Below are 26,252 nucleotides of genomic sequence, written 5' to 3' on the forward strand. Positions count from 1 at the left end.
AGTACAGTAGAAATATTTTAAACCACACAGGTATAAAATAATTATTCCATGTTTTTAAAAAACATACTTATTTATTTTGTAATTTATTATACTCCAACATTTTACATGTTATTTTCGCTAGGAATAAATAAGGGGCGCTATTTTATTTTATACAGCAGACAGGACAAGGTAGTGCAACAATAAAGTTTTCCCCAAAAATATTTTTCTTTTGCTCTCCTCAATGTTTGTTTTGCCTTTCAGTGAATTCATCCTACTTCTCCACAATTTAACGTTCCGTATTATTTATTTAAAATATAAGCTGTATTTCTTTAAATTGAGTTTTATAGATTTTCTGTTTTAATTTAGAATTAAAATGGTTTATGTTTTGTGTTTTATTTCTTTGCTAACACTTTTGTTTTGGATTGAAACACAATACTGTACATTTTACATCCACATACACACAGCCAGTTAATTATTTAGCATTTAGAATACAAATATAGCTATATAAAACACAACTAGGCATATATAAAACATGATTAGCATTAGTGGGCTGTAATGATTGTAACAAATAATATTTCGTTGGTTTAGAGGACAGGGTATTGCTGAGTATCGTAATGTTGCTATATTGTTTACAATATGAATGCAGAACCTATGGTAGATCAACTGTATTTACAAGGCTCGGAACGTAAATAAACAGAGAGCATGTAGCCACCCGGAATGTTTACTATCTAGGTCGATCATGTTGTCAGTTGGGCTTGCTGTTATTCTGTCAATTGTTATTTATTTTGTGTGGCTAAAAAGAATATATCGTCAATACCGACAGTGCGTAGCACAGAATGGGACTGGATATATTGTATCATTAATCCAAAAGGCTTCTATTGCAAAAGACCCAGACGGAATTTGTTCTCACGGTAAACATAGAGAAGATGGATTACCATGGCCACACGCTGACGGGCAGGACCAAGTTTCCAAAAATCTCCGAGTGCTTTTTGTAACGGCGCATCCCGATGACGAGTGCATGTTCTTTGCTCCGGCTATCATACATTTTGTGAAGTTAAATGTTTCGGTGTACTTGTTATGCTTGTCGGCAGGTATGTGTGTATATATATATATATATATATATATATATATATATATATATATATATAAAACGCATCTCATGCACAGTAGCGTTACTTGCAAGCATCACTGTCGGTTTTGGGATTCCAAGAAACGTGCCTAAATAAAGAGATGGTCTCGAGAACTGGGCTGTCTGTCTCACAGTTAAGAATTAATGAACGCCTACTTTATGAAAGTGTTTTAATGGAGTATTGTGTGTCTTATTATTTTAATTCTTGTATATTAAAAGTCCCATGCTGACACCCTGCTGCTACACACAATAAATGAGATACACTAGTTATAATAATGTAATATATATATGTTTAGTTCTCAATGATGCATCTGAATGCACAACATTTGTTCTAAATAAATCTGCCTTGACTCGTCGATAAGAAGGCACAGATCTCCAGCACTGTGTAGTGTTTTACTGTATATGTCGTAGTAGGTCATTCATTCACAAATTCAAAACACTTATCATTAGAGAAAGAAAATGTAGGCTTTCTTTCTTTTTTCCCCCCCACAGCAGCAGCATGCTGTTTATTTCATATTATATTTATTCTCTTTTAGGAAATTACTACAATCAAGGAGAGATTCGGAAGAAGGAACTTCTCAAGAGCTGTGGTGTTCTAGGAATCCCAGCAGCTCATCTGACGGTCATTGACTGCAGGTAGACATATCTATTTCATAAATATCCTTGGTTAATCCAGTGCTAGACTCACGGAGCCTTTGATTTGTCACCCCCTCCTCCTGCTGACTGATGTCATAGATACTGCATTTAGCTGCTGTCATTGAAGTCACAGCACTACGCAAAGTCACCCTCTGGAGATGTCTTGTTTTGCAGGTAACCAAAATAGCAAACCTAATATGCTTACTGTACTCCCATCCGTACCTCTCTGAGAGGTTAAATATAGGTTAATAACGGGGCTGGGTGGTGCAGCATGCTAACATCTGAGTCCCGAGACGAAATGTACTAGATAGAACTGGATACTAAAAAGCAAACTAACATATAGATATGTGTGGTTCAGTGGATTACTGACCAATATTTTAAAATGCATTTTCATTGACTATTACTGGTGCCCCTTTTGTGCAGAGAACCTTTGGGTTCTTCACTTTTTAATGTTGATTCAGGATATGTATATTTCAAATACAGAATTCCCGGTAAACGACTGCATTCTTGCCCCTTTGCCGTAAATCACGTGGTCTGATTGCAGCTAGAACATTGGTGTACATTTAAACTACTATATGAATTTGATAGAATTGTATATGCCTTTTATACCAGCACAGGGTGGCTGTAAGTGGAGATGTTATAAAAATACTATATATTTTAACAACAGCAGACCAAAGCATCTGACATTATAAACCAGCCTGTATAACTCCCTAAAAAAAAGTATAGTCGGTTTAAAAATAGCCCCTATTCAGATTTCTGCATTAAAAGTGAATCATATTAAGGTTAGCAATATTCAGACCTTTGCTACATCTAGTCCTGGAGGGACTACTGAACTCTTAGTATGTTAGCATGGTTATCTGGAGAGATGAGAGAATGCAACAACACCATTGCATTTTATAATATTTGAGTGTAGAGATTATATATTTTAGTTGCAGAAATTGCAATTTGTATACAGAAAACACTCCACACTTGTAAAGATGTGCTGTATGGAAGAACATTACTTTCCTTTGTTTTATGCCATAAAAAACATTTTTTATTGCAGCAATGTTTATTTTCTTTGGAGAAGCTGGGATAGGTCTATTGGTAATTTAGACCCAAGCATAGTTAATCCTGTAATCCGTGTATTCTTCAGCATTCAGGATAACATGAAAACAAATCTTGTGAACTGCTGAAAAAAGGCCAAATCTGTGGCGACTATGCTTCTTGTTGTGTGCCATTGTGGCGCAGACACACATCCCTGTGCGTGGGTTTCTCTGCTCAGTTTTTTCACACAGAACTCCGAGACTTGTTATTTTAGCCTGCAGACTTAGGTCTGCCAATGACACTGCCATCACAAACAGGGCAAGTGATTTGATCTGGTCTAACTATCTTCTCACACAGAACCTTCCAGGTCACAAGATTCATTATCAAAGCCAGAACAGAATAAGAAACAGTGGTCCCCAGCTGAAAACACAAAGTATGTTAAAAAAACATTTAGTTGGGGAATTTACAGTGAACTCTGTTGATTATATGAAATTGATGTTATGTATGACTGCAGTGTTCCATAATTATGTTGGATCTTCTATGCACTCTACCTAATAGACAGTCCAGTTTGTTAACACTAAAACTTCACCAGTGCAGGGATGAATATCAGTAGCACCAGCACCATGTAATACATCTACTGTTTCCTGATGTTAGTGAAATATAACTAGCACTGTGTCCATAAGTTCTGTGCGTCTTGCAATAATTGACTGCTCACAATATAAATATAAAAAATAAGGGACACTGCTGCTGTGAATCAATAACAGACCCTTGCTGGATGTTGTCTTCCTGTGTCTTGTGCTGTCGTGGACTAGCTTATGTCCTGCAGCTGTTATAGAACATGTGTTGATTTAATAAAGCCTCTTATGCAGTGTTACGCCCTTGTGTGGCCTGTTTACTTAATCTTTGTAGTTTTGTCCGGCTGTATTCGGGAAAAGCTAGGCAATGCAGAATTTGCTGAAGGTGTTTCCTTACCCTTGGAACATATTCTGTATCTTTCCATGCAAACATGCTTCAAATGAATGTCATTATGATCATTCATTGTCAGTGTTTGTCCCTTTTCATTCAAGAATGAAACTCAACCCCTTTTGTAGTAATTGAAATGAGTTTGAGTTAACATTAGCATGTCGGATTTAAATACAGATTTTTGCGCCACTATCCTTATGTAGCAAATAACAATACTAACAACATGTGTGATAAAGATAACTGATGGCTTTACCATTAATAGGCCTACATTATAGTTTCAGCTATTTGGCACTTTTTAAAAACCATCATAAGGATAGCAGAGCCATAATTAAAATGTAGTTCTTGAGCATGCTCGTCAGTTATTAAGGGCAATAATGTTAGTTAACAAGAAAGGGTTTAACAGAGAGAGCCTATATTGGGTTTAATTACAGATGACTAGTATCTTATTTTGATTGGCAGATGTTCCTCAGGATTTCACTGCAGCTTTAGACTTAGGAACTAAAAGGTATGATTAAGACCAGATTGTAAAATAAAGACAGCGCATTTAAATGGAAAACAGAAAAGGTTGACATGAGCTGCAGAGGGTTGTGCAAGAACTGTAGCCTTCGTTTGGGGGCCGCACAGCTGAAGGTCTGGAGATCAAACAGGCAAACTGCTCCTGATTCACAGGCGGATTGAAAAAATGGGCTGAACTGCCTTGCTGGTACGAATCCAGGCCACCCCGCTGAACATTAATCAGGCAACCCTTTAACACCACAGGACTCCAGCTCCAGACATAAACAAAGAAAAGTGAGAATCTTTGTCTGAAAAGGCCCAGCGGGGACTGATGAAAAAAAACTCACCACAAAATTAGAAGTTTTCACATTTTTAGTACCGGGAAGGACCACAGCATTAGATGTTCAGGTGGTCTTTTTAAAGGTCTCAATGTGTAACCCACCCTGCTTTGGATTGTTGTCTGTCTATGTTTCAGATATTTTTAATGGCTTTTACCACCTAGAGAGCAGTGGCTATAATATTAGCTGAACAGCTATTTACACAGTCCAGGGAAGCAGCCCTACAATACTCACTGTATTACAGTACACCCATTATATGGAGTGCGGTTGCTAATGTGTCTGAGTCAGTAGATATTTGTATTGGACTATATTGTATGGGGTTATAGGATTCTAAGGTTATATATGTTTTTTCTATACATTAGAAAGCTGGGGAGCTGTCATTTTCAATATGGTTTGGATGGATATAAAAGGAGTATGTGTGTTTCTGTTTTCTATTAATGTTATATATATATATATATATATATATATATATATATATATATATATATATATATATACTGTATATGTATATATTTCTAAACACAATATATTCCAAGCACAGACACTGCATGCCTGTATGTAAAACGTGTCAAAATGTACACTACCTTTGCTAAACTATACAATATGGAAAAAAAACAAAACAATACTGAAATGTGTTTTATTGGGCATTGGGAATACTACAATAATTCACCTTGAAACTGTAAAACATTTCTTTTCTACAGGAGTATCTATTATGTATGTGGACTAGCTTCTATTTTATTTCCTTGCTGGGTATGTATAATTATTATTTATTCATCGACTCCAGTACTGTTTAGACATTCTGCTGAAGACGTGCACATCAGGTGAATTGTGTTATTGTGCAGTTTGAGGGGCTCTTTGCCTAGCATGTGGGGGAAGGGTATTACTGTTTCAAGCCAGTCACATGGATATGGTTTGCATTTAGCTATGAACTCCATTGACATGTAACATCGTCAATATCCTCAAACCAACATTTCCAAAGCCCAGGGGTGTGTACATTAGTCTGGCTTATGAAATAACGATCCATCAAAGGTTCTCGTGAATGATTAAGCTGCCTTGTTCTGAGGGCTGCTAAATAATTTGTAGGGTAAATGAGTTTCCATAGAAGGTGTTATTGCTTCGTCCAGTATGAACAATGTCCCCTTTGATATAACTAGCTGTAAACATGCAGACAGAGGTGAAAATAACTATCATGCTCCCCTGGCCCTTGTTGATAAACCGAAACAAACATCTGTCTAATTATAGTGTTATCTGTGCAATCTACAGTAATGGGTCACTCATAAACAACTCATGATTTGAGTTCTGGTACTTATAACCTCATACTGTTGCAAGTTATTAGCAGGATTCCAGCACTTCTCTGTACCTATGCATGTCACACTTTACATCTTTAAACTTTTGGGTTTTTTTTTTAGCAGTGAGCGCAAAATTCCTACAAAACTCTGTGTGCAAATAGTTATTTCAAACAGCAGTTGCATCCTTCTAAATGCTTACCACACACTAATGCATAGCCCTGTGGCAAGCCATTAATGGTGAGTAAGGTTCATTTCTGTGTACATAGTTGCAAAGAATTTGCCATGGATGAGCTTAGCGTTGCTTGGATAGAAAAACATTAGAAACCAAAGAAGCACAATTATTAAAGTATCACATTCCTTTTTATATTGCATCCTGATGTCAGATAAGCTTAGGGCATCATTTTTAATGGCTAGCATTATCCTTTCACTAGAGTATTCAGTCAGATGAGAATTTGGTTTTGACATATTACAGAATGCAATATTATTTCTATTATAAACTATTGTATTTTTTTACAACAGTACAAGAAACCCAGGCTTTATGAAAATAAAATAAAAAATGCTTTATATGTTACAAAATCTAAATGTTAAAAAGTGTACTGTGATGTTTTAAATACACACTAGCATTTTAATTATATTAATATATAATGTATATGCCAGTATTTGAAAACCAGAAATAAATACAACCGGATTTAAGGTGGTCTGGTAATTAGCATTGTCTACACCTGATTGCTTCCCCACCTCACTTCTCCACAATCAGCCTTTAGGATTCTGGAATAGTTAATAAACATAGCACATAAAGAGCAGCAGTAAGCATTAACATCAATACAGAACACACATAATGGGATTTTAAACAAGAATTACATTTTATACTTGAAAAATATATCATCTATAAAGTATCCCTTTAACGACTAGTGTTTGCACAGAAAACAAACCAGCTCTCCGATAAGGGTAACCCCGCTCGGAGTGTTTGGAAACTTTATTCTAGTTCTCAGACCGCGCACAGTGTTTGCATGATTGATTACTGAAGGTGACCTGTCAGAAGGGGCATGTGAACTTTACCATTGACACACAGTTCTCAGAATAAACTGGCTGCCATCCCAGACCGGCAGTCATACTTTGTTTTGTTGTTTTTTTTCATCCAGATGTTGAACTTTGTGTTAAGACAGCACTGGCTGCCTGTGCGCTGAACCCCTAACCTTCTGACTGTCTGGAGGGTAGCTTTCCAAAACTCCTGCATACCCAAAGCAACATTATCTAGCTCTTATTATTTGTGTGCAAAAGAGGGAGGGCTGACTGGCGCTCTTAGTACAGTGTATCTAACTCCTGAGAAAAGCCTGCCAGACTTTTTTTTTTTTTTTTTTTTTTTTACCAGAGCGATTTGGATTTTAAAGCTACAGTGTTTTGCACAAAAAGATAATGTTATGTGCACCTTAGCTTTATCAGAAAACAGACCAGTTATTTGTACCAAGCAAGGTAGTTTCAACTCAGGGATTTTAGGCTTGTATGTTTCTGATGTTTGAAAAATCCTAAAGGAAAAAAAAAGTACCCTGGTTCTCATTTTACCGCCAGCAAGATACATAGCCAGTTAAAATAGCTGCTAAATAGTAACTTAATACTGTATTTCGTGATCAACTGACTTTCCCTTGGCTCGAGACATTTATTCTAATTTAGTCCCAAGTGAAATTATATTGGTGGTGAGAGCTTAGCCCCCATTAGTTCACATCATAAAACCACCACAGAATCTGGCACAATTTGAGTTCTATGACAAAAGACATTGAACTGCTACTTTTATAAGCATTACATTCACACAAAAAAAGAAAGATAAAAAAAAAACATTAAAAAAAAATCTTAGTGGCAAGTTCAAGAACAGTCCGAAATGATCTTGTTGAAGGACAAGAAAAATAGAATTAATAATTATTTTGCGCACACAGTGGAGACACAGAGCACTGAGAACCTTGGCTTTTACTGACCAATTACACAAGACTAGGGATTATTGTGATACACAGTTACACACATGACCGCCTACATGTGACTGATGGCAAGAAATAGATCTACAGATTAAAGCAATAGCTGTTTTGAAAACTCCAAGGGGTATGTTAATCTGTGAGCAGGCCAGCAGACGTTCCAGCCCCTTGGGGATACCCTACCAGGGTGCTGTGGGGGTCATTGAGGGATTAGGAATATCATTTTTCTCCTTAATGAAACTCTGTCACTGGTATACAGAGCTCCATTGTCCCATGCTCCATGCCAGAGGAGTGCACAGGGTTACAGCGCATATGAATGAATAATGGGAAGGGCTTTGAGGAACCATCAAAGTAATGTATATCAAAGACTGTGGAAGTTTAAGATAGGAGATGCTAAAAGAAACAAACTCCTTGCATAACTTGCAGCAAACCAGTGTGGTCTGACTTACAGCCTTTTCATTCAATCTTAACACTGGAATCCTAACATATCACTCGTTATATGATAAACTGGGCTGGAGTTTATAATACTGCTTGGAAGGTGTGCTCAGGTGGTCTAGCCTAAATATATTATCAACAAGTTTACATTTCTCCTGGCCATTGCTACAGTACTGTAACATATACATATCTATCAAGTTTTATTTAAGAAATAAAGATACAAAGATACAATGGACCACACAAAATTAAATTATATTTATATTTTTATTTTTTATAGTACACAATGTTCAGACCACTAGATGCTGAAAGTCAACAGTATTAAAAGAGGTCTTTTGCATAAACCAGTTGGTTGTCTCATTTTAAAATGTTGTAGAAATGTACCTGTGCTTGCAAATGATATGGTTAAATTCCCTTTTTATAGGAGTGTAAATCAGTACTTTAAAATCAATGTCCTCACCTCTTGTTAGCTTTACATTATTATTACCAGTCCAGCTCAGAATCAGAATCTTTTTTTTTTTTTTTTTTTCTTTAACGTTAATTCAGGATATGCAAATATTTCAAATACAGAGCTATAGATAAACTGCTGCAGGAAGCAGCTGAAACATCTCATCTAAAGCATTGTCTTTAAAAACATCTGCATATTCCGAAATGAAGTAAAAAAAATATATGGATACGAAGAAAAAACTAAAAGATCTTCAACAGAAGAAACCAGTGGTAATGTTGTTTATGCAAAAAATGGATTTTAGATTCTTATAGATTTGAGTTAAAATTAGAACCTCAAATGAATCTATTTGGGAAAATGCATTCTTTGTATTTTAAGGGGCCAGGACCCTAATACTTTGAAGAAATATGGTCCACTTCTCCCTCCCTGAGTGCCTGATTCTGTGAGGACCTGGCAGGAACACATCAGAACTTAGTGTCAGCTCTGAATAGGACAGCTGTGTTGACAGTCACCCTGCCCCAAGGCAATGTGGGCTCTTTGTAATCAGCAGAGATCTGACCGCGCTCCAGTGCTTCAGCTATGAACTGACATGACCCTGGCGTGTTTTGCACGATAAAGGAAGTAAACGGGTTCAGCAAGCTGGCTACAGACCACGAGATCCTGTTAGTGCTCAAGCGAGGAGTGTGTGAGCCTGCTTCTACTGTGTCAAAGTTCACTCCAGTGTCAAATGCAAGAGATTTAAGATGGTACTCTTTATATTGTAATGGCTTGGGCTTTATAGAATTAAAGAGATATGTTGTTTTTCTCTAGTCCACGAAGCAAGAGTAAGCCAGATTAGTACATGTCGTTTTACCAGCTCTCTGCAGTGTAATATTTCTGTATCCACCCTATCCCCCTCCCCATAAAACAAAAGAAACAGGAAAGAGATGTGTTGTTTTTTTTATATCCAGTTACCTGATCTAAACACACAAGAATCTTCATGCCTTTGTAAGCTGCTAGATTCTGCACCAATGGCATTGTAGTTCACCAAGGGTCTTGTCAGACAAGCAAATCATGCTTCAGTAAAAAAAGGAAAGAGAAAGTATACATTGCATCATATGTGTGATTGAGGCTTTTATAAGCATTACATAACATGATGGAAAATACTATACTTAAAGTTAACCTATAGAATGCATAATATTAGAAAAGTGCATGGCAGTGACCAAAATTGCTATCTTTTGATCACCTTTCAATGAAGCATAACTTTTTTTGCTAAGATAGAAAAAACTGAGAGGGTCTTCTTTACACAGAAACGCACTTCAACCTGACATTCATTCAGAAGACAAAGTGGAGCGTCTAGCATGTAAGAGATGAGTAACGCTTCCCATGTTCACCAGAGTCTCTCTTTGGGAGGTGTGTCTTCTGTAAGATTAAAGCATGGCTGCATCTAGAGAATAGTTATGCCTTTCTTTTTTATCCTTTATCTCTGTCAACTCTTGTTAACATTTCTGTAGACCTCTTAGGTTAAAGTGATCTTAATACCATGTAGCGTTTTGAGTAGACTCCTTACTATATCTCTTGTATTCCTGCAATATATATTGTTGACATTTTATATTGTCAGCCACATAAAGCCTGTCCATCCGTACAATTACACAGTTAGATACAAGCTTGGCCCCATTCATTTTCAAGGGAATCTGGTAAGCGGCCTCGACCACTATCTTTCACAAGGCACAGGTGCCATAATGATTCTAGCATTCACATGTTAGTCATTTAACAGCTGGGGAATGCAGCCAAACACATTCCATATATGGAATCTTTAAAAAAAAAAAAATATATATATATATATATATATATATATATATATATATATATATATATATATATATGCAATGCAGTACAGTTTCTGTACTGGAAGAAAAATAATGCGAAATAGTTTGGCGCTCAGCCTGACCTAACAGTGATCCCACTTATATGTGGAGCCTGAGGGCTGAACATGTGCCTGCTAACTCAGTCAGTGAAACAGCTGAGTGCGGTGTGCTCTGAAACAAATGAGCCCCACGTCAAGCGCCATCTGATGGTCTCTTATGTCCCCTTACATTGTGGGTAGGAGCCTATATAAAACACTAACGCTGTTGATATTGCTTAGGGTCGGATTCATGTCGTTTTAACGCATTAATATTGATTGGGTGAGAATGGAAAGTTGATGGAAAAAGTCTCTTGAAATTTATGCACAGGACAACTTGAAATGATTCACTTTTATGAAACTCTTGTAACTAAAGCTCTTATCAGTTTTTCGACCATTAATAATTGCATTGATTTGGAACCCAGCTGAGTGAGTGTTTTTGACGCTAAGCAGTTTCTTCAAAAGTCAAACTGTGCTTTATTCAATTCATCTTGTTAATTGAAACAGTATCAACGGAAGAGAAAGACATTCTGTGAAAGATTAATTGCATGTGATTGCAAAAGAATGCAGACCAATAATATGTAATTGCAGGCTTATAAAATAACACCATCCTGTTTGTGAGTAGCTAATGTTTAATAGCTACTGCAGCACTATAGTTTGTATGACCTATAGAACCTGCCCCACAGTCGTTCTGGATCAAAGACTCACACAGTCATGGATATTAACCACGTTTCTTCAATATGTGATTTGATGTGTTCTTTTCCTGGTACTGAACATCAGGTAGAGCAGTAATTGTTTGTACAACAGCACAGCTTAATCTTAAGGACTGAGCGCATTCTGCCCACAGCTTGTCGCTCAGACCTTGTGTCTGTTTTTGTTTTCTTGGCAGTCATACGGAATGTAAATCATAAAAGCAAGGCAACTGAGGACACTGCATTTGTATTTTTTGTTGAACCCTAAATCCCTGTCCTAATTGATTTCTCCTCTGGATAAACAGTGCTTCTACTCAAGAATTAACAACGGAAAACAGCTCCCCACTAGCAGAAGAATTGAAAAACTTACAGTACTGGTATTCATTGGCATAGATTAGGCAATAATGTCTATTTCACCTTCGACTTATATCTGAGTGAACTAGTTCCTAACACATGGTAATACCTTCTGCATCATTGATTAGGACTAAGAAATATTGCACCCTTAAATTTCTTTAATATTGTTTGCCCCTTTCTAAACCTATGTACCTAATTGTTATCTGCAAAGAATGTTCCTAATATTCCATTTGAGTATTCCGACAATCCTTGCTCATGAGCTACATAGTAAATGTCAGTGGAAAATCAAACCCGCAGAGTTTGACAGGTGCCAGACGGAAATCTTTTTATTATGCTGCAGTACACTTGCGTGGCTGCAAATATTTATTTATTTTTAAAATGATAAAAAAAAAAGCAAATGGAATCATGTCATCAACAATTGCCAAATACTTATATTTTAGTCTAGAATTTGCCATGGCTATTGGACACTGGAGGTTTTAATTGTGGGCCGATAATGCAGCACCCTCAGACTTGCATCACATTACCCTCAAAAGTACATTGTGTATTCATTCTACACTCGCAAAAGACTCCATTGCCGTAATCAAATATCCATGGAAGAGTTAAACGGATTGTTGCTTTCGCCAGTCTACCGTGATCTAAGTAAACCAGACAGTATCTGTTTGGCTTCCATAGGCCTGAGCCCATGTGACCAGTACAAACAGCCGTTGTCAACCAAAACATGCAGATTCTCTAGTAGGGCAAAGTTCAAGAGCTGCCTGCAGAAGCCTGCAGGCAATTAGACATTTCCATGTGAAGCAGCAGGCAGCGGGGAGGTTACTCTGGGGCTTTCAGACTGTTGCCATAGCAAAGCCACTGCAGCATGACATTAGTGAATGGTACCTTTATAGATTGTTGCTGCAGGGCTATTACTTGGATGTCAGGAGCAGCTGAGTTAAAGTTAAAAGACAAATGCATTTGTTATTGTGTGGGTGGATGTGCGGACTGCGAAAGGGTTGTCCGGACTAGTTCCACTTTCACAAGAAAATATCATCTTTTCTTGAATTGCCTTGAGTTACAGTACTGTAAACAATACAACAGATATAGTATATGACTCAAGTTGAATAATGTTAAGTCGATCTGAATCCCCTTGTGATCCGTGTTCAGGTTTTATGTTTGTTTGAGTATAATCACAGGTTTCCGGAATTTTTTTTTTAAATTTTTGCTTCTACTTCCATTGACTGTTTAATGTTTATTTTCCTGTGGAAGCCATTCCAGGAAAACCTGACTAAAACTAATAACAATAATACACTGGGTGCACCCCATGAAAATAACATTAACTCACCCAAATAAAAACAATCCATCAAAAAACTTAAGCGAATTAAAGTAGAACAACATTTGGCTGGATTACATTGAGGAAGCCACTAGTTGGACCATGTGTCAGCTTTTTTAACATAAAAAAAAAAACGTGGACCTTTTTTGTTTTTATTAGAAGCAGACAGTCATGATGGGCAGGATCATATACAGTACAGTGTCTGTATGTAAGTCATGGGCAAAGTGCTCTAGTGCAGAAGAGATCTTCCAGGAAAAGCATCCAGACAGTCCGAAGCCAAGTCAAAGCAGTTAACTTACACTGTGTGTGTTCCTGTCCTCCGGGACTGTCTGCTTGTAACCCCGAAATCAAACAAATAAGACATGCACTTTCATAATGTTTTTATTAACTAGGGCATTGCTTATAAATCACTAAGTACATAGCTTTTTTTATTGCAGTGACATATCTTAGAGCACTTCAAAAAGTGGAACAGATCCAAGAAGCTACAGTGTATGTTATATAGCAGCAGTCACTTGATAATCCCACAGAGGGAACACTGGCAATGGGCAGCACTGATTCAAGTGATGTTTCAACTATTCTAAAGGGTTACTGCTTCTAAACCCCAGCAGTCCTGTCCATACAGTGTACAGTAATTACTCATCAGACATCTTCACCTACTGCCGTCGCTCCCGTTGTGACTAAAACTGCACCATAGTACAGAAAGGTCTTATAACAAATTATCCATAGGGGATCAAGCTATATATCCCAGGTGTCTCTGATCCTGTGTCCCTTTAGAGAGGATTTCATTTCCCTGGCTCCCCCGACTCCCCTCCTCCTCCTCCTCCTCCTCCTCCTCCTCCATGACCCCAGCAGCATGAGATTTGTACCCTGATCTATCGTGCAGCCTGGCAGGGGTCCCTGGGGGGGCGGGCTCTATTCATGCAGACTGAATGTGCTGAATTTCATTCCATTACACTCCGTTATTTGGCCCTGTGACCTTGTGCTAGAACACAGTGTTCTGCTCTGCACTGCGCTTTTAACCCCTTCAGTGCTGGGCGCTGATGGAAGTGTTGTTATTTTGAATAATAAATCCAGTTAACACCTAATTTAATTATTTATTTTTAGATCGGAAAAGGCACGTAGGGACGTCTATGCATTAAAACAAGTCAAAGTGGATTCTGTCTATTGAATTCACACTTACCATTGTACATACTGTGTATCTCAGATATTGATTAGCTTATTGCAAGGAAACATGATGAAAATGTATTGATCTGGGGAGACATGGGGATATGTCACTTATCCAGATGGAAATCCATTTTAAATTAGTTATTTATAATTTCTATAAATTAATGACCCTTTATGAAAGCCTCCTGAAATCAGTCTGAAGATGCAGGGATGGGAATACGACATTGCATAGCAGTTTGATCCATTCCTGGTTTTATTACGAGTTTAATCAGACACACTTGCGCTTGTTACCTATTCACTGAGGCTGATCACGCTCCATTAAAACCTGAAATGGGTGACACTGCTATGCAGAAGGAGTCTTATCCACCCCTGAGATGTTCTAGTTAGACAATGCTGATGCAGCCATGATAAATATTGTGAATTTATTATAAGCTGAATTTATGGTGGAATTGGCCCATTTCAACACATAGCAATGAGTTACAGTAATAGGAAAACAAGAATCTGTGACAATTATTGTGTGCAATTTTCAAATCCGCACTGTATCATTTACTGCTTATACAGCTCAAGCATTAAGCCTGTTGATCCAAAACAGTATTAAAGCTACAGAAGGAATGCTTTTCAGCCAGCAGTAAAGAAAGACGATATGTGGCAATAGGATCTCCTGTTAGCGAGTCGCAGTAGATGCTCCACTAAGAACAGAGCTGCTTTCTCTGAAGTGGTGACACTGTGTAATTCAACAAAACAAGCCTCTAGACCCATTTACTGTATATATGCTGCAGGATGATAGGGAATAAGAAAGATTTTACAATTACAGGGTAGTTTAGAAACCTGTGCTTTTTCTGCATTAAGCTGCAAGCGTGCCACCAGGGCTCAGCTAGGCATGAAATGAATGGAAGGTGGTGGAATTGTGGTGAAAACCAAGCATTAACGTCAGCAGCTCATTAAAGATTATCGTTGAACGTGCTGATTAATGTATTGAGGTATTGAACTAGAGGACTGTGACTGAGAGTCAATACGAGAGCCCTTATCTACACTGTTGTACAAGGTTAGTCCCATGTAGGAGGCAATACAAAAAACAGATTAGGAAACCATGGTGACAGATCTAAAACCTTCTGGCACAGGAACTGGCAGATTTTATTTTACCCCATAAGGACCAACTGTACTCTAAAAAAAGAAATGTTAGTATATCTAGGCTTGCTGTACTGTTGCTATAGAAACCGTTCCCATATATTTGTGTGTGTGTGTCTGCTGTCTCCTGTTGTTATTTTTTAGTTTTCTCATGTGGAAAAACAAACAGTAGCAGCTCTTAGTGTTTAAGGAATTTGTGAATGTGGCAGACAGAAAGGTGATGGCGATTAAAAAAGGGATATGGAAATGATGACTTTATATTATACTTGTGATAGTTTCATGTCAAATCATGAAGTAAGAATAAGGTTTCTAATACGATGCCTGAGCGCATTACTTGAACATGTTGCTGTCACATGCTTCCATTTTAATGCTGTTTCATTGTTTTCTCATTTCTTGAGTGACGTAAAGTAAACTACTTTACAGTTTCTTAACCTTTTTTTCTTTTTTTTTTTGCAATCCTGCGAACACGTCCGTTCTAGGGTGTCATAATGGTTGATCATTTCCTGTTGCACTTCATTCAGAAGGAGAGCGCGCTTGAGAAAGAATTTGATCCTGGCACTAAAAGTGCGAACTCACAAGAACAAAATCAAGCCATAATAATGTATTAATGTCATGAAAGCCCTTTTCACAAAGACGAGTTATTACGGCTGCATGTTGGGCTGTGTGAATTGCATGTAACGTATTTTATGACGGCTCTCGATCACGTCAGAGACAGTACAGACCCGTCTTAACTGTGTGAAGAGCTCTGCCAGTACTGAAGAACTATAGTGAGTGTGGATTAAAAGGCACAGTCCCATGTGACTGTATACCAGAAGCAGATAGACTGTAGTGTGTAGAGGATATGTCATGACTCATGAAAAACCAGGGTATATGGGCAGATGGGGCGATAACATAAAATGCTGTATGTCATGGTTTTTCATGACATATCTTGTTTATAGCATGAATGCTTACATCAATAAGAACATATTGTATACTGTATGCATATTTCATTTTGTTTTAACACATGCCATTGCATAAGAATTTGAGACATTTCTGAGATGGGCCAGTAACAGCATTTGTGTGTGAAAATGGTTTAAGTCATTAACAGGAGATTTTAATTCATGGAGCTGATCTTACAAGCAAGGAACAAGCAAAGAACTATGTCTGATATGTAGCCTATACTGTAGAACTAGAATTCTGACACTTTTCTGGACCCATGTAGGACACGCTGTTCGGTGTGTACGGGGTTAATCATTCTCACAAACTCAGAGGCTGCCCTGTGTCTAACGGTGCCAGGGCTCTGGGCTGTTGTTTTCATTTGAACTGTCATGACCTTTATCTGACTGAACTAGTTTGAACCTGCTTCACTGCCTCTCTTTCATAAATCATTGATGCCATTGGAGAAGAAGCCTTCCCCCAAAGCCTATAGTCACTGAAGGCATTTAAACTTTTGTCACAATGAGATATTAATGTGGTCTCCTGACCTCCTGTAGCCTGGTGGTCCAGCTGTTGGTTTTAGATGAGATTTTAAAAAGAATATACAAATAAGATAACCACGAAATGAATTGGCCAAGTTATTTTAAGGGAGGTTTTTAAATCTGTGATATATTTTGTTTCTCTGTCAGGTATTTGCTATCTTGTTTTCATTTCATTTTTATCAGCGACTGTAGGCTTCTCTTATAAAAGTTTCCAGTTAATTTGCACTTAATTGTAAACTTTTTCCATGCTATGCATCTACCATAGTTTACTATAGTTTGCCGTGTTCTTTTAATATGCTTCACCATATGTCTCTGGGCTTTATGATGCTTAACTGTGCTTTACCATGCTTTCAATAGGCTTTATTACACTTTATTATGCATTTGCTATGGCAAACTTCTATACAGTGAATATTGTAAAAAAAATGACAGCTACGTTCAATGCTTTCATATTTACATTTTTTTTAAATCGTTTTAATGTATGTTCAACCCTGTAAATTATTTATCATTGTGCCTGTAAAATGTTAACTGAACAGAAAAAAATGAAATTCCTGTGTGCAATACAACTGTAAAGCGAATTTCAATAATAATTAGGTTTGTGGTGCTCAAAGACTGGGAAACTTGGCACTGCAGTGCAACAAATTGCAAAGGAATCATGCAGTATCACCCATTAAATTGCAGTTGTACTTTGGGGAGAGATTTTGTTCCGAGTCTGCATTTTGTTGCCAAGATAGAAAAAAAAAAAGGCAAGCCTGGTTCCTGGAACTGATGAGAGACCAGCAGGGTTTATTGATTAGCAGATTGATGAACGCCAGCCTGTCTCACTTTATACATGTTTCAAAAGCAGACGCTCATATATAAAACGCTGGTAATCAAGTTGTCATGAAGCAACTGAAAAGGGTGTTTCAGCCCCTTGTGTGCCGTATGTAATAATTTTCCCCTGGTTGAAGTTTTTAAGCAAAAGCTATATTACCTTTAACCCTTCCAGAACCAGGTTCACACAACCCAAAGCAAAGCCTTTTAAAAGGGAGATTGAAAAGCATGTCTGATTACGGTCACAGTTATTTTAAGCAGTGCAGTTCAATTGTTGTTAGATCCTTTACAGTGTCAAAACTTTAACCCACAAAACTTTAAATCCAAAAGTTTAAGGACCAGCTTTATGAAAAAGTAATGTGTTATACTGAAGGTTGATCAGCTCCTCAGCACAACCCTACAGAGAACTTCTATAGTATACTAACTTTGTAGCAGCATAGATACCAGAATGCAAGGTGCCTTGTTTGGAGGGAGAACATATTAGATTACATTAAAAAAAAAAAGACTGTTTTACTTATAATTTAAAGACATGCTAATACCTTCAGCAGTGTCTCCGGGGTTTGGGGTAAAAAAAACGTGAACTCAGTGTTTACACTAGGAAATGACTGTCAGGCTTGCATTATGCTTGTCATGCAAACCAGAATTAGTCAGCCCCCACTATTTTGTGCAGTGCTTCAACTTCAAACGAAGAACAAAATCTTTAGGTCTGCAACAAGTTAAAGAAAGCCCTCTCCTCTTAGTCCTCTAATTCTTTAAGTATAAAGAGCAAGGCTATTTGCCTGTTGCCACCCACCTAGTCATTAAGATTCACAGGCACACACCTGTTTCCAATTTGGAGAATCCAGTTAAGTACTCTTTCAATGTATCAATAATTGCTCAACCTTTCCAACTCAACCCCTTGCGTCAGTGGCTTACTCCAATCTATTGTTTTTATGGTGGAAAGTCCTTGAAACAGGCTTATGCTGTGTATATAACACATGCATTGACACCCCTCTGGTGCAGTCCTGTTCCTATTGATAAAGCGTATCTGGTTTACCCCTTCACAGCGAGCTTCCGGACCATCCCAGAGTGCAATGGGACACAGACCTTGTCTCAACGCTGATCCTCAAGCAAGTAGAAGCCAGCGCTGTTAACCTGGTAAGATCAGTGCTCAGTCTGTTCGCAATGTTCAATCCCAAATTTACAAGAAATGTAAATTATCTTCCGAGGGTGCAATATGTTAGTGCACTAGCCTGGAGTTTGAAATCCAGCTCAGGTCTTGTGTTTGGTGCCCATAAAGAAAAGTGTGTCTACACCCTCTGCTGTGTTGACAAGATATGGAAAGCTGAAACATATACCATTGGCTTACTTTTATCTGTTGCTAGTTAGTTTAAATTAGTAAACAACTGAGATGTGCAAATATCCTACAGGATTTATTTATTTAAAAAATCGATGATATTGTATTTGCACATGCTATGTATTAAGGCACACAGTATACTGAGAAGTCTGTTATATCCCAGGTACAGAACTAGATAATAAAGGTGGCTGGTTGGGAGACATGCACACAGCTTCCTCAAAGTGACCTCTCTTGGCTTGGCTGGAGCACTCGATAATGATTTTCTCATATCAGCGAGGAAGCCATGTCATAACACTGAAGTTTGCCATATTGTGTTTTTTGGATGGCCCACTTCCTCGGAAGGAACAGAGAATCTGTCAAGAGGCAGTGTTATTCAGAGAATCTTTTTCCAAAACTTGGGCCTCTCCGGAGTTTCCCTTTTACAAGTAATTGAGTAGATTTCCTCCGCCGGCACTCTGGAAGCGATTTGGCATTTCTTGTTTGTTTTGGCTGCATTGCAGACTTCCAGCAATTAACGTTTTTGGGTTCCCTGGACCAGAGGTGCTGTAAATAACTTCTGCTGGCAAAAAAATCAGACTTGTACAACAAGGTTTTTAAAATGGGGCAAGGAGTTTCCTTTTATAAATGAGGATGGGCCACCTTTTGCTCTGATAACAGCCTTGACACTGGGATAGTCTCCACAAGAAAGGTGGGATGTTCAAGGTCAAATGGATTGAGATCCAGGAATTGTGGAGGCTAAGAGGGCTGAAGTTTCTCTCATTGCTTGTCAAACCATTCCCAATTCTAGCAGGTTGGATAGGGGCAATATCGTCTTCAAAGCAAGCATCGCCATCAGGGTACAAGTGCAACCTTTTTGGACTTGGTCCTTAGCGATGCTTGTTTCGTATCATTTAAGTAAAACTTATGAGTCATTGCAACTGTGAACCCCAGTGATAAAGGGCTAGATTTTCCACTTCCCCTTATTATGTGTTGAAAATGCCCTTCATTTAAGTAAAACAAAATAAGAAGCAGGAGTATTTACAGAATATGTGATTATAACATCACTTACTAAATTAATGGCTTTATTATTACAGCACATGGCCCATTGTTAGCAACTGTATATAATCAAACATATTTATGCTGAAAAATAATGGGGGTGGCCTGTGGACAGCCCTTTTTGTTTGGGGAACTGGCCCAAGCGTACATGCAAGAGGTAAAAATATTTTATTTGCAGACATCTTTTATTGATAAATGTAATGTGATGCATAACTGTATACAATTTTTTTTTTTTTCATAGTTTTTAGTACTGTAGCACTAAACCGCAGCAGCTGAATAATGTGTTTGAATCCAGGCTTAAAGCTGCAAAGTCATTTGCAGTTTACTAGCAAAACAAAATGGGAACAGCCTGGGCTTGTAATGTACAAGATGTGAGATGTGCTGTTTTATCAAGGCTCCAGATTCTCAGGACAGCTCACTCCCACTGACTTGTAATCGTAGCTCCAGTTTACAGTGGAGCCGTTCCATCGTTTTAAATCAATCATGATTGACACAAATAGACAAAGCATTCTGGAGGACTTTCCTTAACAACAGACCACATGTATCAAATCATGATTAAACAAGTGCTGCACACTGACAGCAAACTTGCCCTTCATGTTGACTGACAGTGTTCAAATGTTTACAGTAAAGTCAGTATTTGACTTGTCTTCGCAGGATCCATGGTTTATTTATATTACCCTGTATATACAGCAATAACAATTTTAAGACTCCCCCTTGTGTTTTTTATTCCACTGAAATGTACAGTAGTATCGTATAAACTTGAATTTAAACTTCCTTTACGTAATGTAAACAAACTGGAAAGCTGAAAAGGCTTCTTACGAACTAGCATTAAAAAACAACATGACCATGGGGCACTGCAGCTCAAATTATTATTTTTGTCTTGCCTTGTGCCAGAACAGTTGAAACATGAAACGTCTCTTTGCTTTTGCAGCTGCACCCCCCTCTCAGTGTATGTTTGCATTAGTTTTGTTTTCCTGCAGGTGCTGACTTTCGATAAAAATGGAGTAAGTGGCCATGTTAACCACATCACCCTCTACAGGTCTCTCAGTCTCTCAATACACATCAAGTGGTAGAAAAACAGGACTCTGCAGTTGAAAAACCAACAGAGCATGCTGAAATCGTTGTGTTCTTTCGAAGTTACACACAAAGATATTAAAAATGAAGTACCTGTAGATTATTTGTCCATTACCTTATCATAATTTTTTGAAGTCTGTGTTAAAAGTGCTGCTCTTTAGTTTTAGTTGGCTGCCATCGATACAACAGAGGTTTGATCAGCCAAAGTGTCTTTAGTGAAGCCAGCGCCATACTGGTTGTAAACTAAACACACTGTATTTGAGTAATTGCAACAAGAACCACTACATGCAAGCTTGTGCTGTAGCAGAGCCCTGACAGTGTTAAAGTGCAGTCATCAGGTTGGTTTGAAGCTCTCCTCTGCAGTGCTGGGTGCCTCTGCCCTGTGCAGTTCCTCCATGCAGTACCTGTTCTGAGTCCCCACTCCTGACGATCACCACCTTTACTCCAGTGAGATTTCACACACTGCGAACAGGCCTGCTCCAGCACAGCAGCCTTGCGTTCCATCAGAGTTAACAAAAACAACCCTCAAAAATCAATAGTGAATATGTCGTCTCCTCAGAGGAGCTGCCGTGTATTGGATTCGTGCGAGGATTGTGATGACTAAGGTAGCAGAAAATAGCACTTGAGCACAGCGTGACCCCCTTTCCTTAAAGCAGACGCGCCATTCTGTGAACATGATTGTTACATTGGATATTTCATCCATACCAGAGGACTGGCGTGCCCAAGACTTTTTGTTGGCCAGGCTTCTATGCATTAGGATAGACCCTTCATCTCAATGGCTTGCTATTAGTCTGATATCAATGACTTTACAAACGTACCATTTTCATGAAATGGCCCAGGTGCCCTAATTATGAAAATCTTACGCAGACTGATTTTTTAATTTGTTTTGGTAAGTCGCTTGCCATAGACGTATATTACCAAGGCTAGATCGGCCAATAAGCCAGCGCCATCTTGTGCGCAGCTGTGTAGTGTTAGATCAGCCAAGTGTCTTTGTAGAAGTAAGTGCCAGGGGAAGCTTTTCGTTAGATGGCTCTTACTTCTAAAAGGATCTAACGTTTGTTACATAGATCTATGGCAGGCAAATAGAACCAAAGAGCAGCTCCTGAACGGAAAGAGCTCAACACAAGCATCAAAATATTACTGGGACTAACAAATTGAAATTGGAAGGTGCTGGCCCTTTAACGCTACTCATGAGAAATAATATTGAAATGAAGAGAGGGTATCAGTAAATTATGGAGCACTATGGTGGTAATTCTTGAATCGTGTTACCCGTCAGTTGATGCTCCACTGGCTTCATGTCTGTGCAGTGAATTGTTTTTTCCCAGCAGTGACAGTTTAGCCACACTGTACACTTTTCAAGCCCTATCACATTACAGTGTCAGGGTTTAGTTTTTATTCTGTTTGGCTTGGGAACCGCCAGAAGTTTCGGCAGCCGCTGTCTGAACAGCGGCTTAGTATTATTTATTGTTTTTATACTTTCCATAAACGTAACCCCCCAAAAGGCTTATCATTATACCCTCGGCAGTCACACATGTGCAACTTTGCTTAAAAATGTTCACCTCCGCCCCACTTGGATCTGCGCCAGGAAAGCACATACTTTAGATTTCATAACTTGGTGTTAGTTGGCAAACTGTATACACATTGATTTATTCTTTGTTGTTGTTGTTGTAAAATTGTTTTATCAATCTTTTTTTAAAACCTTGGAACTACATGGTTACATGTGAAAGTAATTTGTGTTCATGCCCTCTAGTAATAAACCTTCTGCTGAAATATAAGCTGCGATATTGTTTAACATTTTTGTGTCTTTCCTTCAGGTATCTTTCTTGTGCAGGGAAATTACCAGAAGGTATATATTTACTAAAACCGTAAAACAAAAGCAATCACATCTATTCCAAACTTTCTTATCATCATTGTCTTGACGTCAGTTGATGAAGGCCAGAGATGTTTTGTTCTTAGTCAATTAGATTCCACTAAATCTCAGAAGAATGCAGCTTTAATGTAGTTTTAGTTTGTTTGTGTCCCGTTACATCATTGTAAAGATGGGGAACATGTTAATGTTAGCCTAGCCACCTGCCTGTCTCCCAAGACATTTAATTAAAAACAACAACAGCTAGCCTACACAGATGTTTTATTTCTCAGTATAAGGAAAGTAGTTATCTCCATGTGACTGGAATGTAAGTCAATAATTGTCTCCCTGTAAAACTATTAAGTTAAACATGAAGAAAGCTTGTCTGAATGTTCACAACATTACCAAATTCGTATTAAAGCATGGAATCAAATGGTTATTTTAAAATGAGTACTAAATCCTGTACTATACACGTGAAAAACTAATCATTCTCAAGATTTATTTTAAATAAAGGCTTTGTTATTTAATAGTAAGATACTGCTGTCACCAAGTCAGTGCCACATTTCAGTGTGATGCGCCATCTGCTGGATTACTTGGCACCACTGTTTTTTTTCCAGAAAATTACTTGGCACCAAGTAATTTTCAATATCCATAGTTTAGAAATTGTTTATCAAACTGTGGTACTATCTATTGCAGGTTACAGTAATTCTAAAAAAAAAAAAAGAAACCTTTTGAAATGTTACACCCTTGTGGTATATTTTCTTCAAAGTCTGTGTGTTTTTAATTCTTTATCTGAAATGAATGATCACTGTATCTAACAGATCTTTAACAGTAATCCTCAGGTTGACATTAAAATACTAACTTTGCATTGCTTAAAAGTTTCTGAAACAGATTCACACCCTGTATACGGCAACTCTTAGACGTGTGAACCTCCACATACATTAAAAAAAGAGTGACGCTTGGATGATTTTTTAAAATGTTCGTCCAAGACAATCTAAATAGAAAACCAGACTCAATGTTCCTTGAACCCTGATAATAAATGTGATTCTCATCACAAGAATTTTATAAAGACCAGTCATGCTTTTTTAACCGTGATTAATATTAATATTTTTAAGTCAAAATCCGACATCATTTTGAAGTTCAAATTCCCTCTTGGCTTTATCTGCAGTACACTTCTGACTGAGGGCTGAGAGCACAGAAAAAAAAGCCTTTTGTGGTATTTAAATGTTAAGGGCCAACATGAAAGCTGGACAGTCCATCATTTTAAACGATCCAGGGAGTGACAGCTTAATTAATGCTCCAGATTCCTCTGCCAATCTACAGGGTGATGGCAGCGGCTTGACCAGGGAAGCGTGTCTCTGGGATTGTACAGAGAGCACTATGGCAGCACTGTTCTTAATAGCTGGGTTTGTCTGTGGGCTTTTACACCTGAATCTCCACTTCCTCCAAATGGAATGGTTTGTTCACCGGCAACAAATAACTAGACAATTAGATCATTTCCGCTATTGAGAACATCATCTTCAAGTTAACATACTTTGATGTGAACTGTTTCTTGGGAAAATAACCCATTGACCCCCGGGGAAAGGTTGAACTGGTATCATTAAAGAGTAAAAAGCTACAAATTGGGCACTGACCTCATGCCCTAGCCAGGTTCTAGATCACTAAACTGGCCCATACTTACCACTAAGCAGAGTCTAATCCAATTCTCTAATCTCCAAAGAGGTCAAAAGCTTTGTGCTTGTGAGGAGATGGGTTATAAAAACTGGCACAGCGATTGGCTGCTCTAATCACAGTAACAGCCATCATTGGTAAGAGTCAAAATCTAGGGAGAGCGTGGCTTCAGTGCATTTCACAATCTGCATGGAGCTTTTTCAAGTATGATTTTGTTTTCAGGATGCTGCGCTCTTGCCTTGGAAACAGTGAATATCTTCAGGAAGTACGTCTCCATCTTCGAGCTGCCCATTAGCTGGTTCATTGCCTCTGACTTTATTTCCATCATATGGAAAAGGGAATACGGGCAAGCTAAGGTAAGAGTAGTAAGCGTATGCCTGCCACTAGATCTACAGCTGATAATCAAGACAACATAATGGAACATACATGCTAAGCATTGCTCTGATTTACTGAATCTGAAAATCACTTGGTTTTTATAACCTATCCATTGGCTAAAAGCTTGATAAATGTGGTTCAAAATCTTTAGTAACTGTGCGCTGCTGTGCTAGGAGAATGACTAGAAGGCGGTTTGATATAATCAGGAGTATTGTTTGTTTGCTTATTTCCCAGAGAGCCATGTGTTGCCATGACAGCCAGATGCTGTGGTTTCGCCAGGTCTACCTGCTGTTTTCACGCTACATGTTCATTAACACATTCCGGCTGATCTCGGAAGAACGACAGCGCTAGAAAACCGGAAGAACTGGCCTTTTATTTATTTTTTGTTAACACTGTACTGTTTGAATTGGCACACATGTAGTATCAGCACCCGACAGAATATTAGAAACATCTGCCATATCAAGTGAATCATTTGAGGGACGATCAGTTTCCAAAGCATGTGTTAAATATGGCAGGTGTTTCTTTTCCTGCTTTTATCCATCCCCTGTATATCTTTGTATCTTTTATTAGTGTGAATTTACTGTGCAACCATGTATACAATCAAATGACATAGTAATTACAGATCTCTATCAATTAAAACAGTAGTACCAAACTTTTCCTTTATGGAAGGATCACGCAGTTAACAGACTGTCTGAATGCCAACCTGCTGTACACGAGTGGTTTATACCTGTGAACCTTTGACCCAAAAAAAAAAAAAAAAAGCTTACAGCGCTAGAAGCTCTGAGCAGCACAGTGAACAGCCAGCATAATAACTATAGTGTATGCTCCATATCACCCCCAAAGCAGTTTCAATGGCGCTACTCATTACTTGGAAATAAGTTTTCTTTTCGTAGGTCATCCCAGGTTCCAATACGAGCTTTGCTAGACAAAGTATACACTGTGCATAGTAAAATCTGGACTGGCTCTATGAATGCTGCTGTACATTGTGAGTCTTTCATCCAATCTGTGTTGAAGGAATTGCATCACTGTGTGTACTATATGTACCTATCCTTGGCCTATGAGTGGCTATGAATCTCCAGTTCAAAGGAGGACAGATACAGTGTATCATATCATGTACTGTATTGGTGTTTAAGAAAACACATTTTGTTATATTGAATAAAATGTAGACAACGATTGAACTGAAATATGCATTTCTTCTTTTTTTTTTGTTTGTTTTTTTTGTGATCTGCATAACTTACAGGTGCTAATTCAATATTACCAGGGAATTGAAGAGTTTTGTTGAGGAATTCTTCAGACTGCTGAGTGGTCACTTTTTCTGCACACAGGCAATTACACAGGGTGATTAGAAAGTAAATCAATGATATGGTGCATTGAGGTGGTAAACTTACTTTCTAATCACCCTGTATATCACAGTTTCAAGATATAG

General features: G+C 38.1%; 1 protein-coding gene across 8 annotated transcripts; it reads left to right on the top strand.

The window, feature by feature from the left end:
* Nucleotides 1–233: 233 nt before the first annotated feature.
* Nucleotides 234–26,010, top strand: LOC117430253 (N-acetylglucosaminyl-phosphatidylinositol de-N-acetylase-like). Of its 8 annotated transcripts, none has more exons than XM_059000821.1 (5): nt 280–1,070; nt 1,645–1,744; nt 22,749–22,780; nt 24,674–24,807; nt 25,061–26,010. In XM_059000821.1, exons 1-5 carry the CDS (start codon nt 719–721, stop codon nt 25,175–25,177), a joined length of 735 nt encoding a protein of 244 aa, XP_058856804.1. In that variant the 5' UTR covers nt 280–718; the 3' UTR covers nt 25,178–26,010. The 8 variants fall into 8 exon arrangements, 5 of the variants coding, with proteins under 5 accessions (XP_058856806.1, XP_058856804.1, XP_058856805.1 ...); XM_059000822.1 differs by having other exon boundaries at nt 298–890; XR_009308937.1 differs by lacking the exon at nt 22,749–22,780 and adding an exon at nt 18,536–18,626 and having other exon boundaries at nt 303–1,070.
* Nucleotides 26,011–26,252: the final 242 nt, after the last annotated feature.

This window comes from Acipenser ruthenus, chromosome 26, assembly GCF_902713425.1.
Source record: "Acipenser ruthenus chromosome 26, fAciRut3.2 maternal haplotype, whole genome shotgun sequence".
Lineage (NCBI taxonomy): Eukaryota > Metazoa > Chordata > Actinopteri > Acipenseriformes > Acipenseridae > Acipenser > Acipenser ruthenus.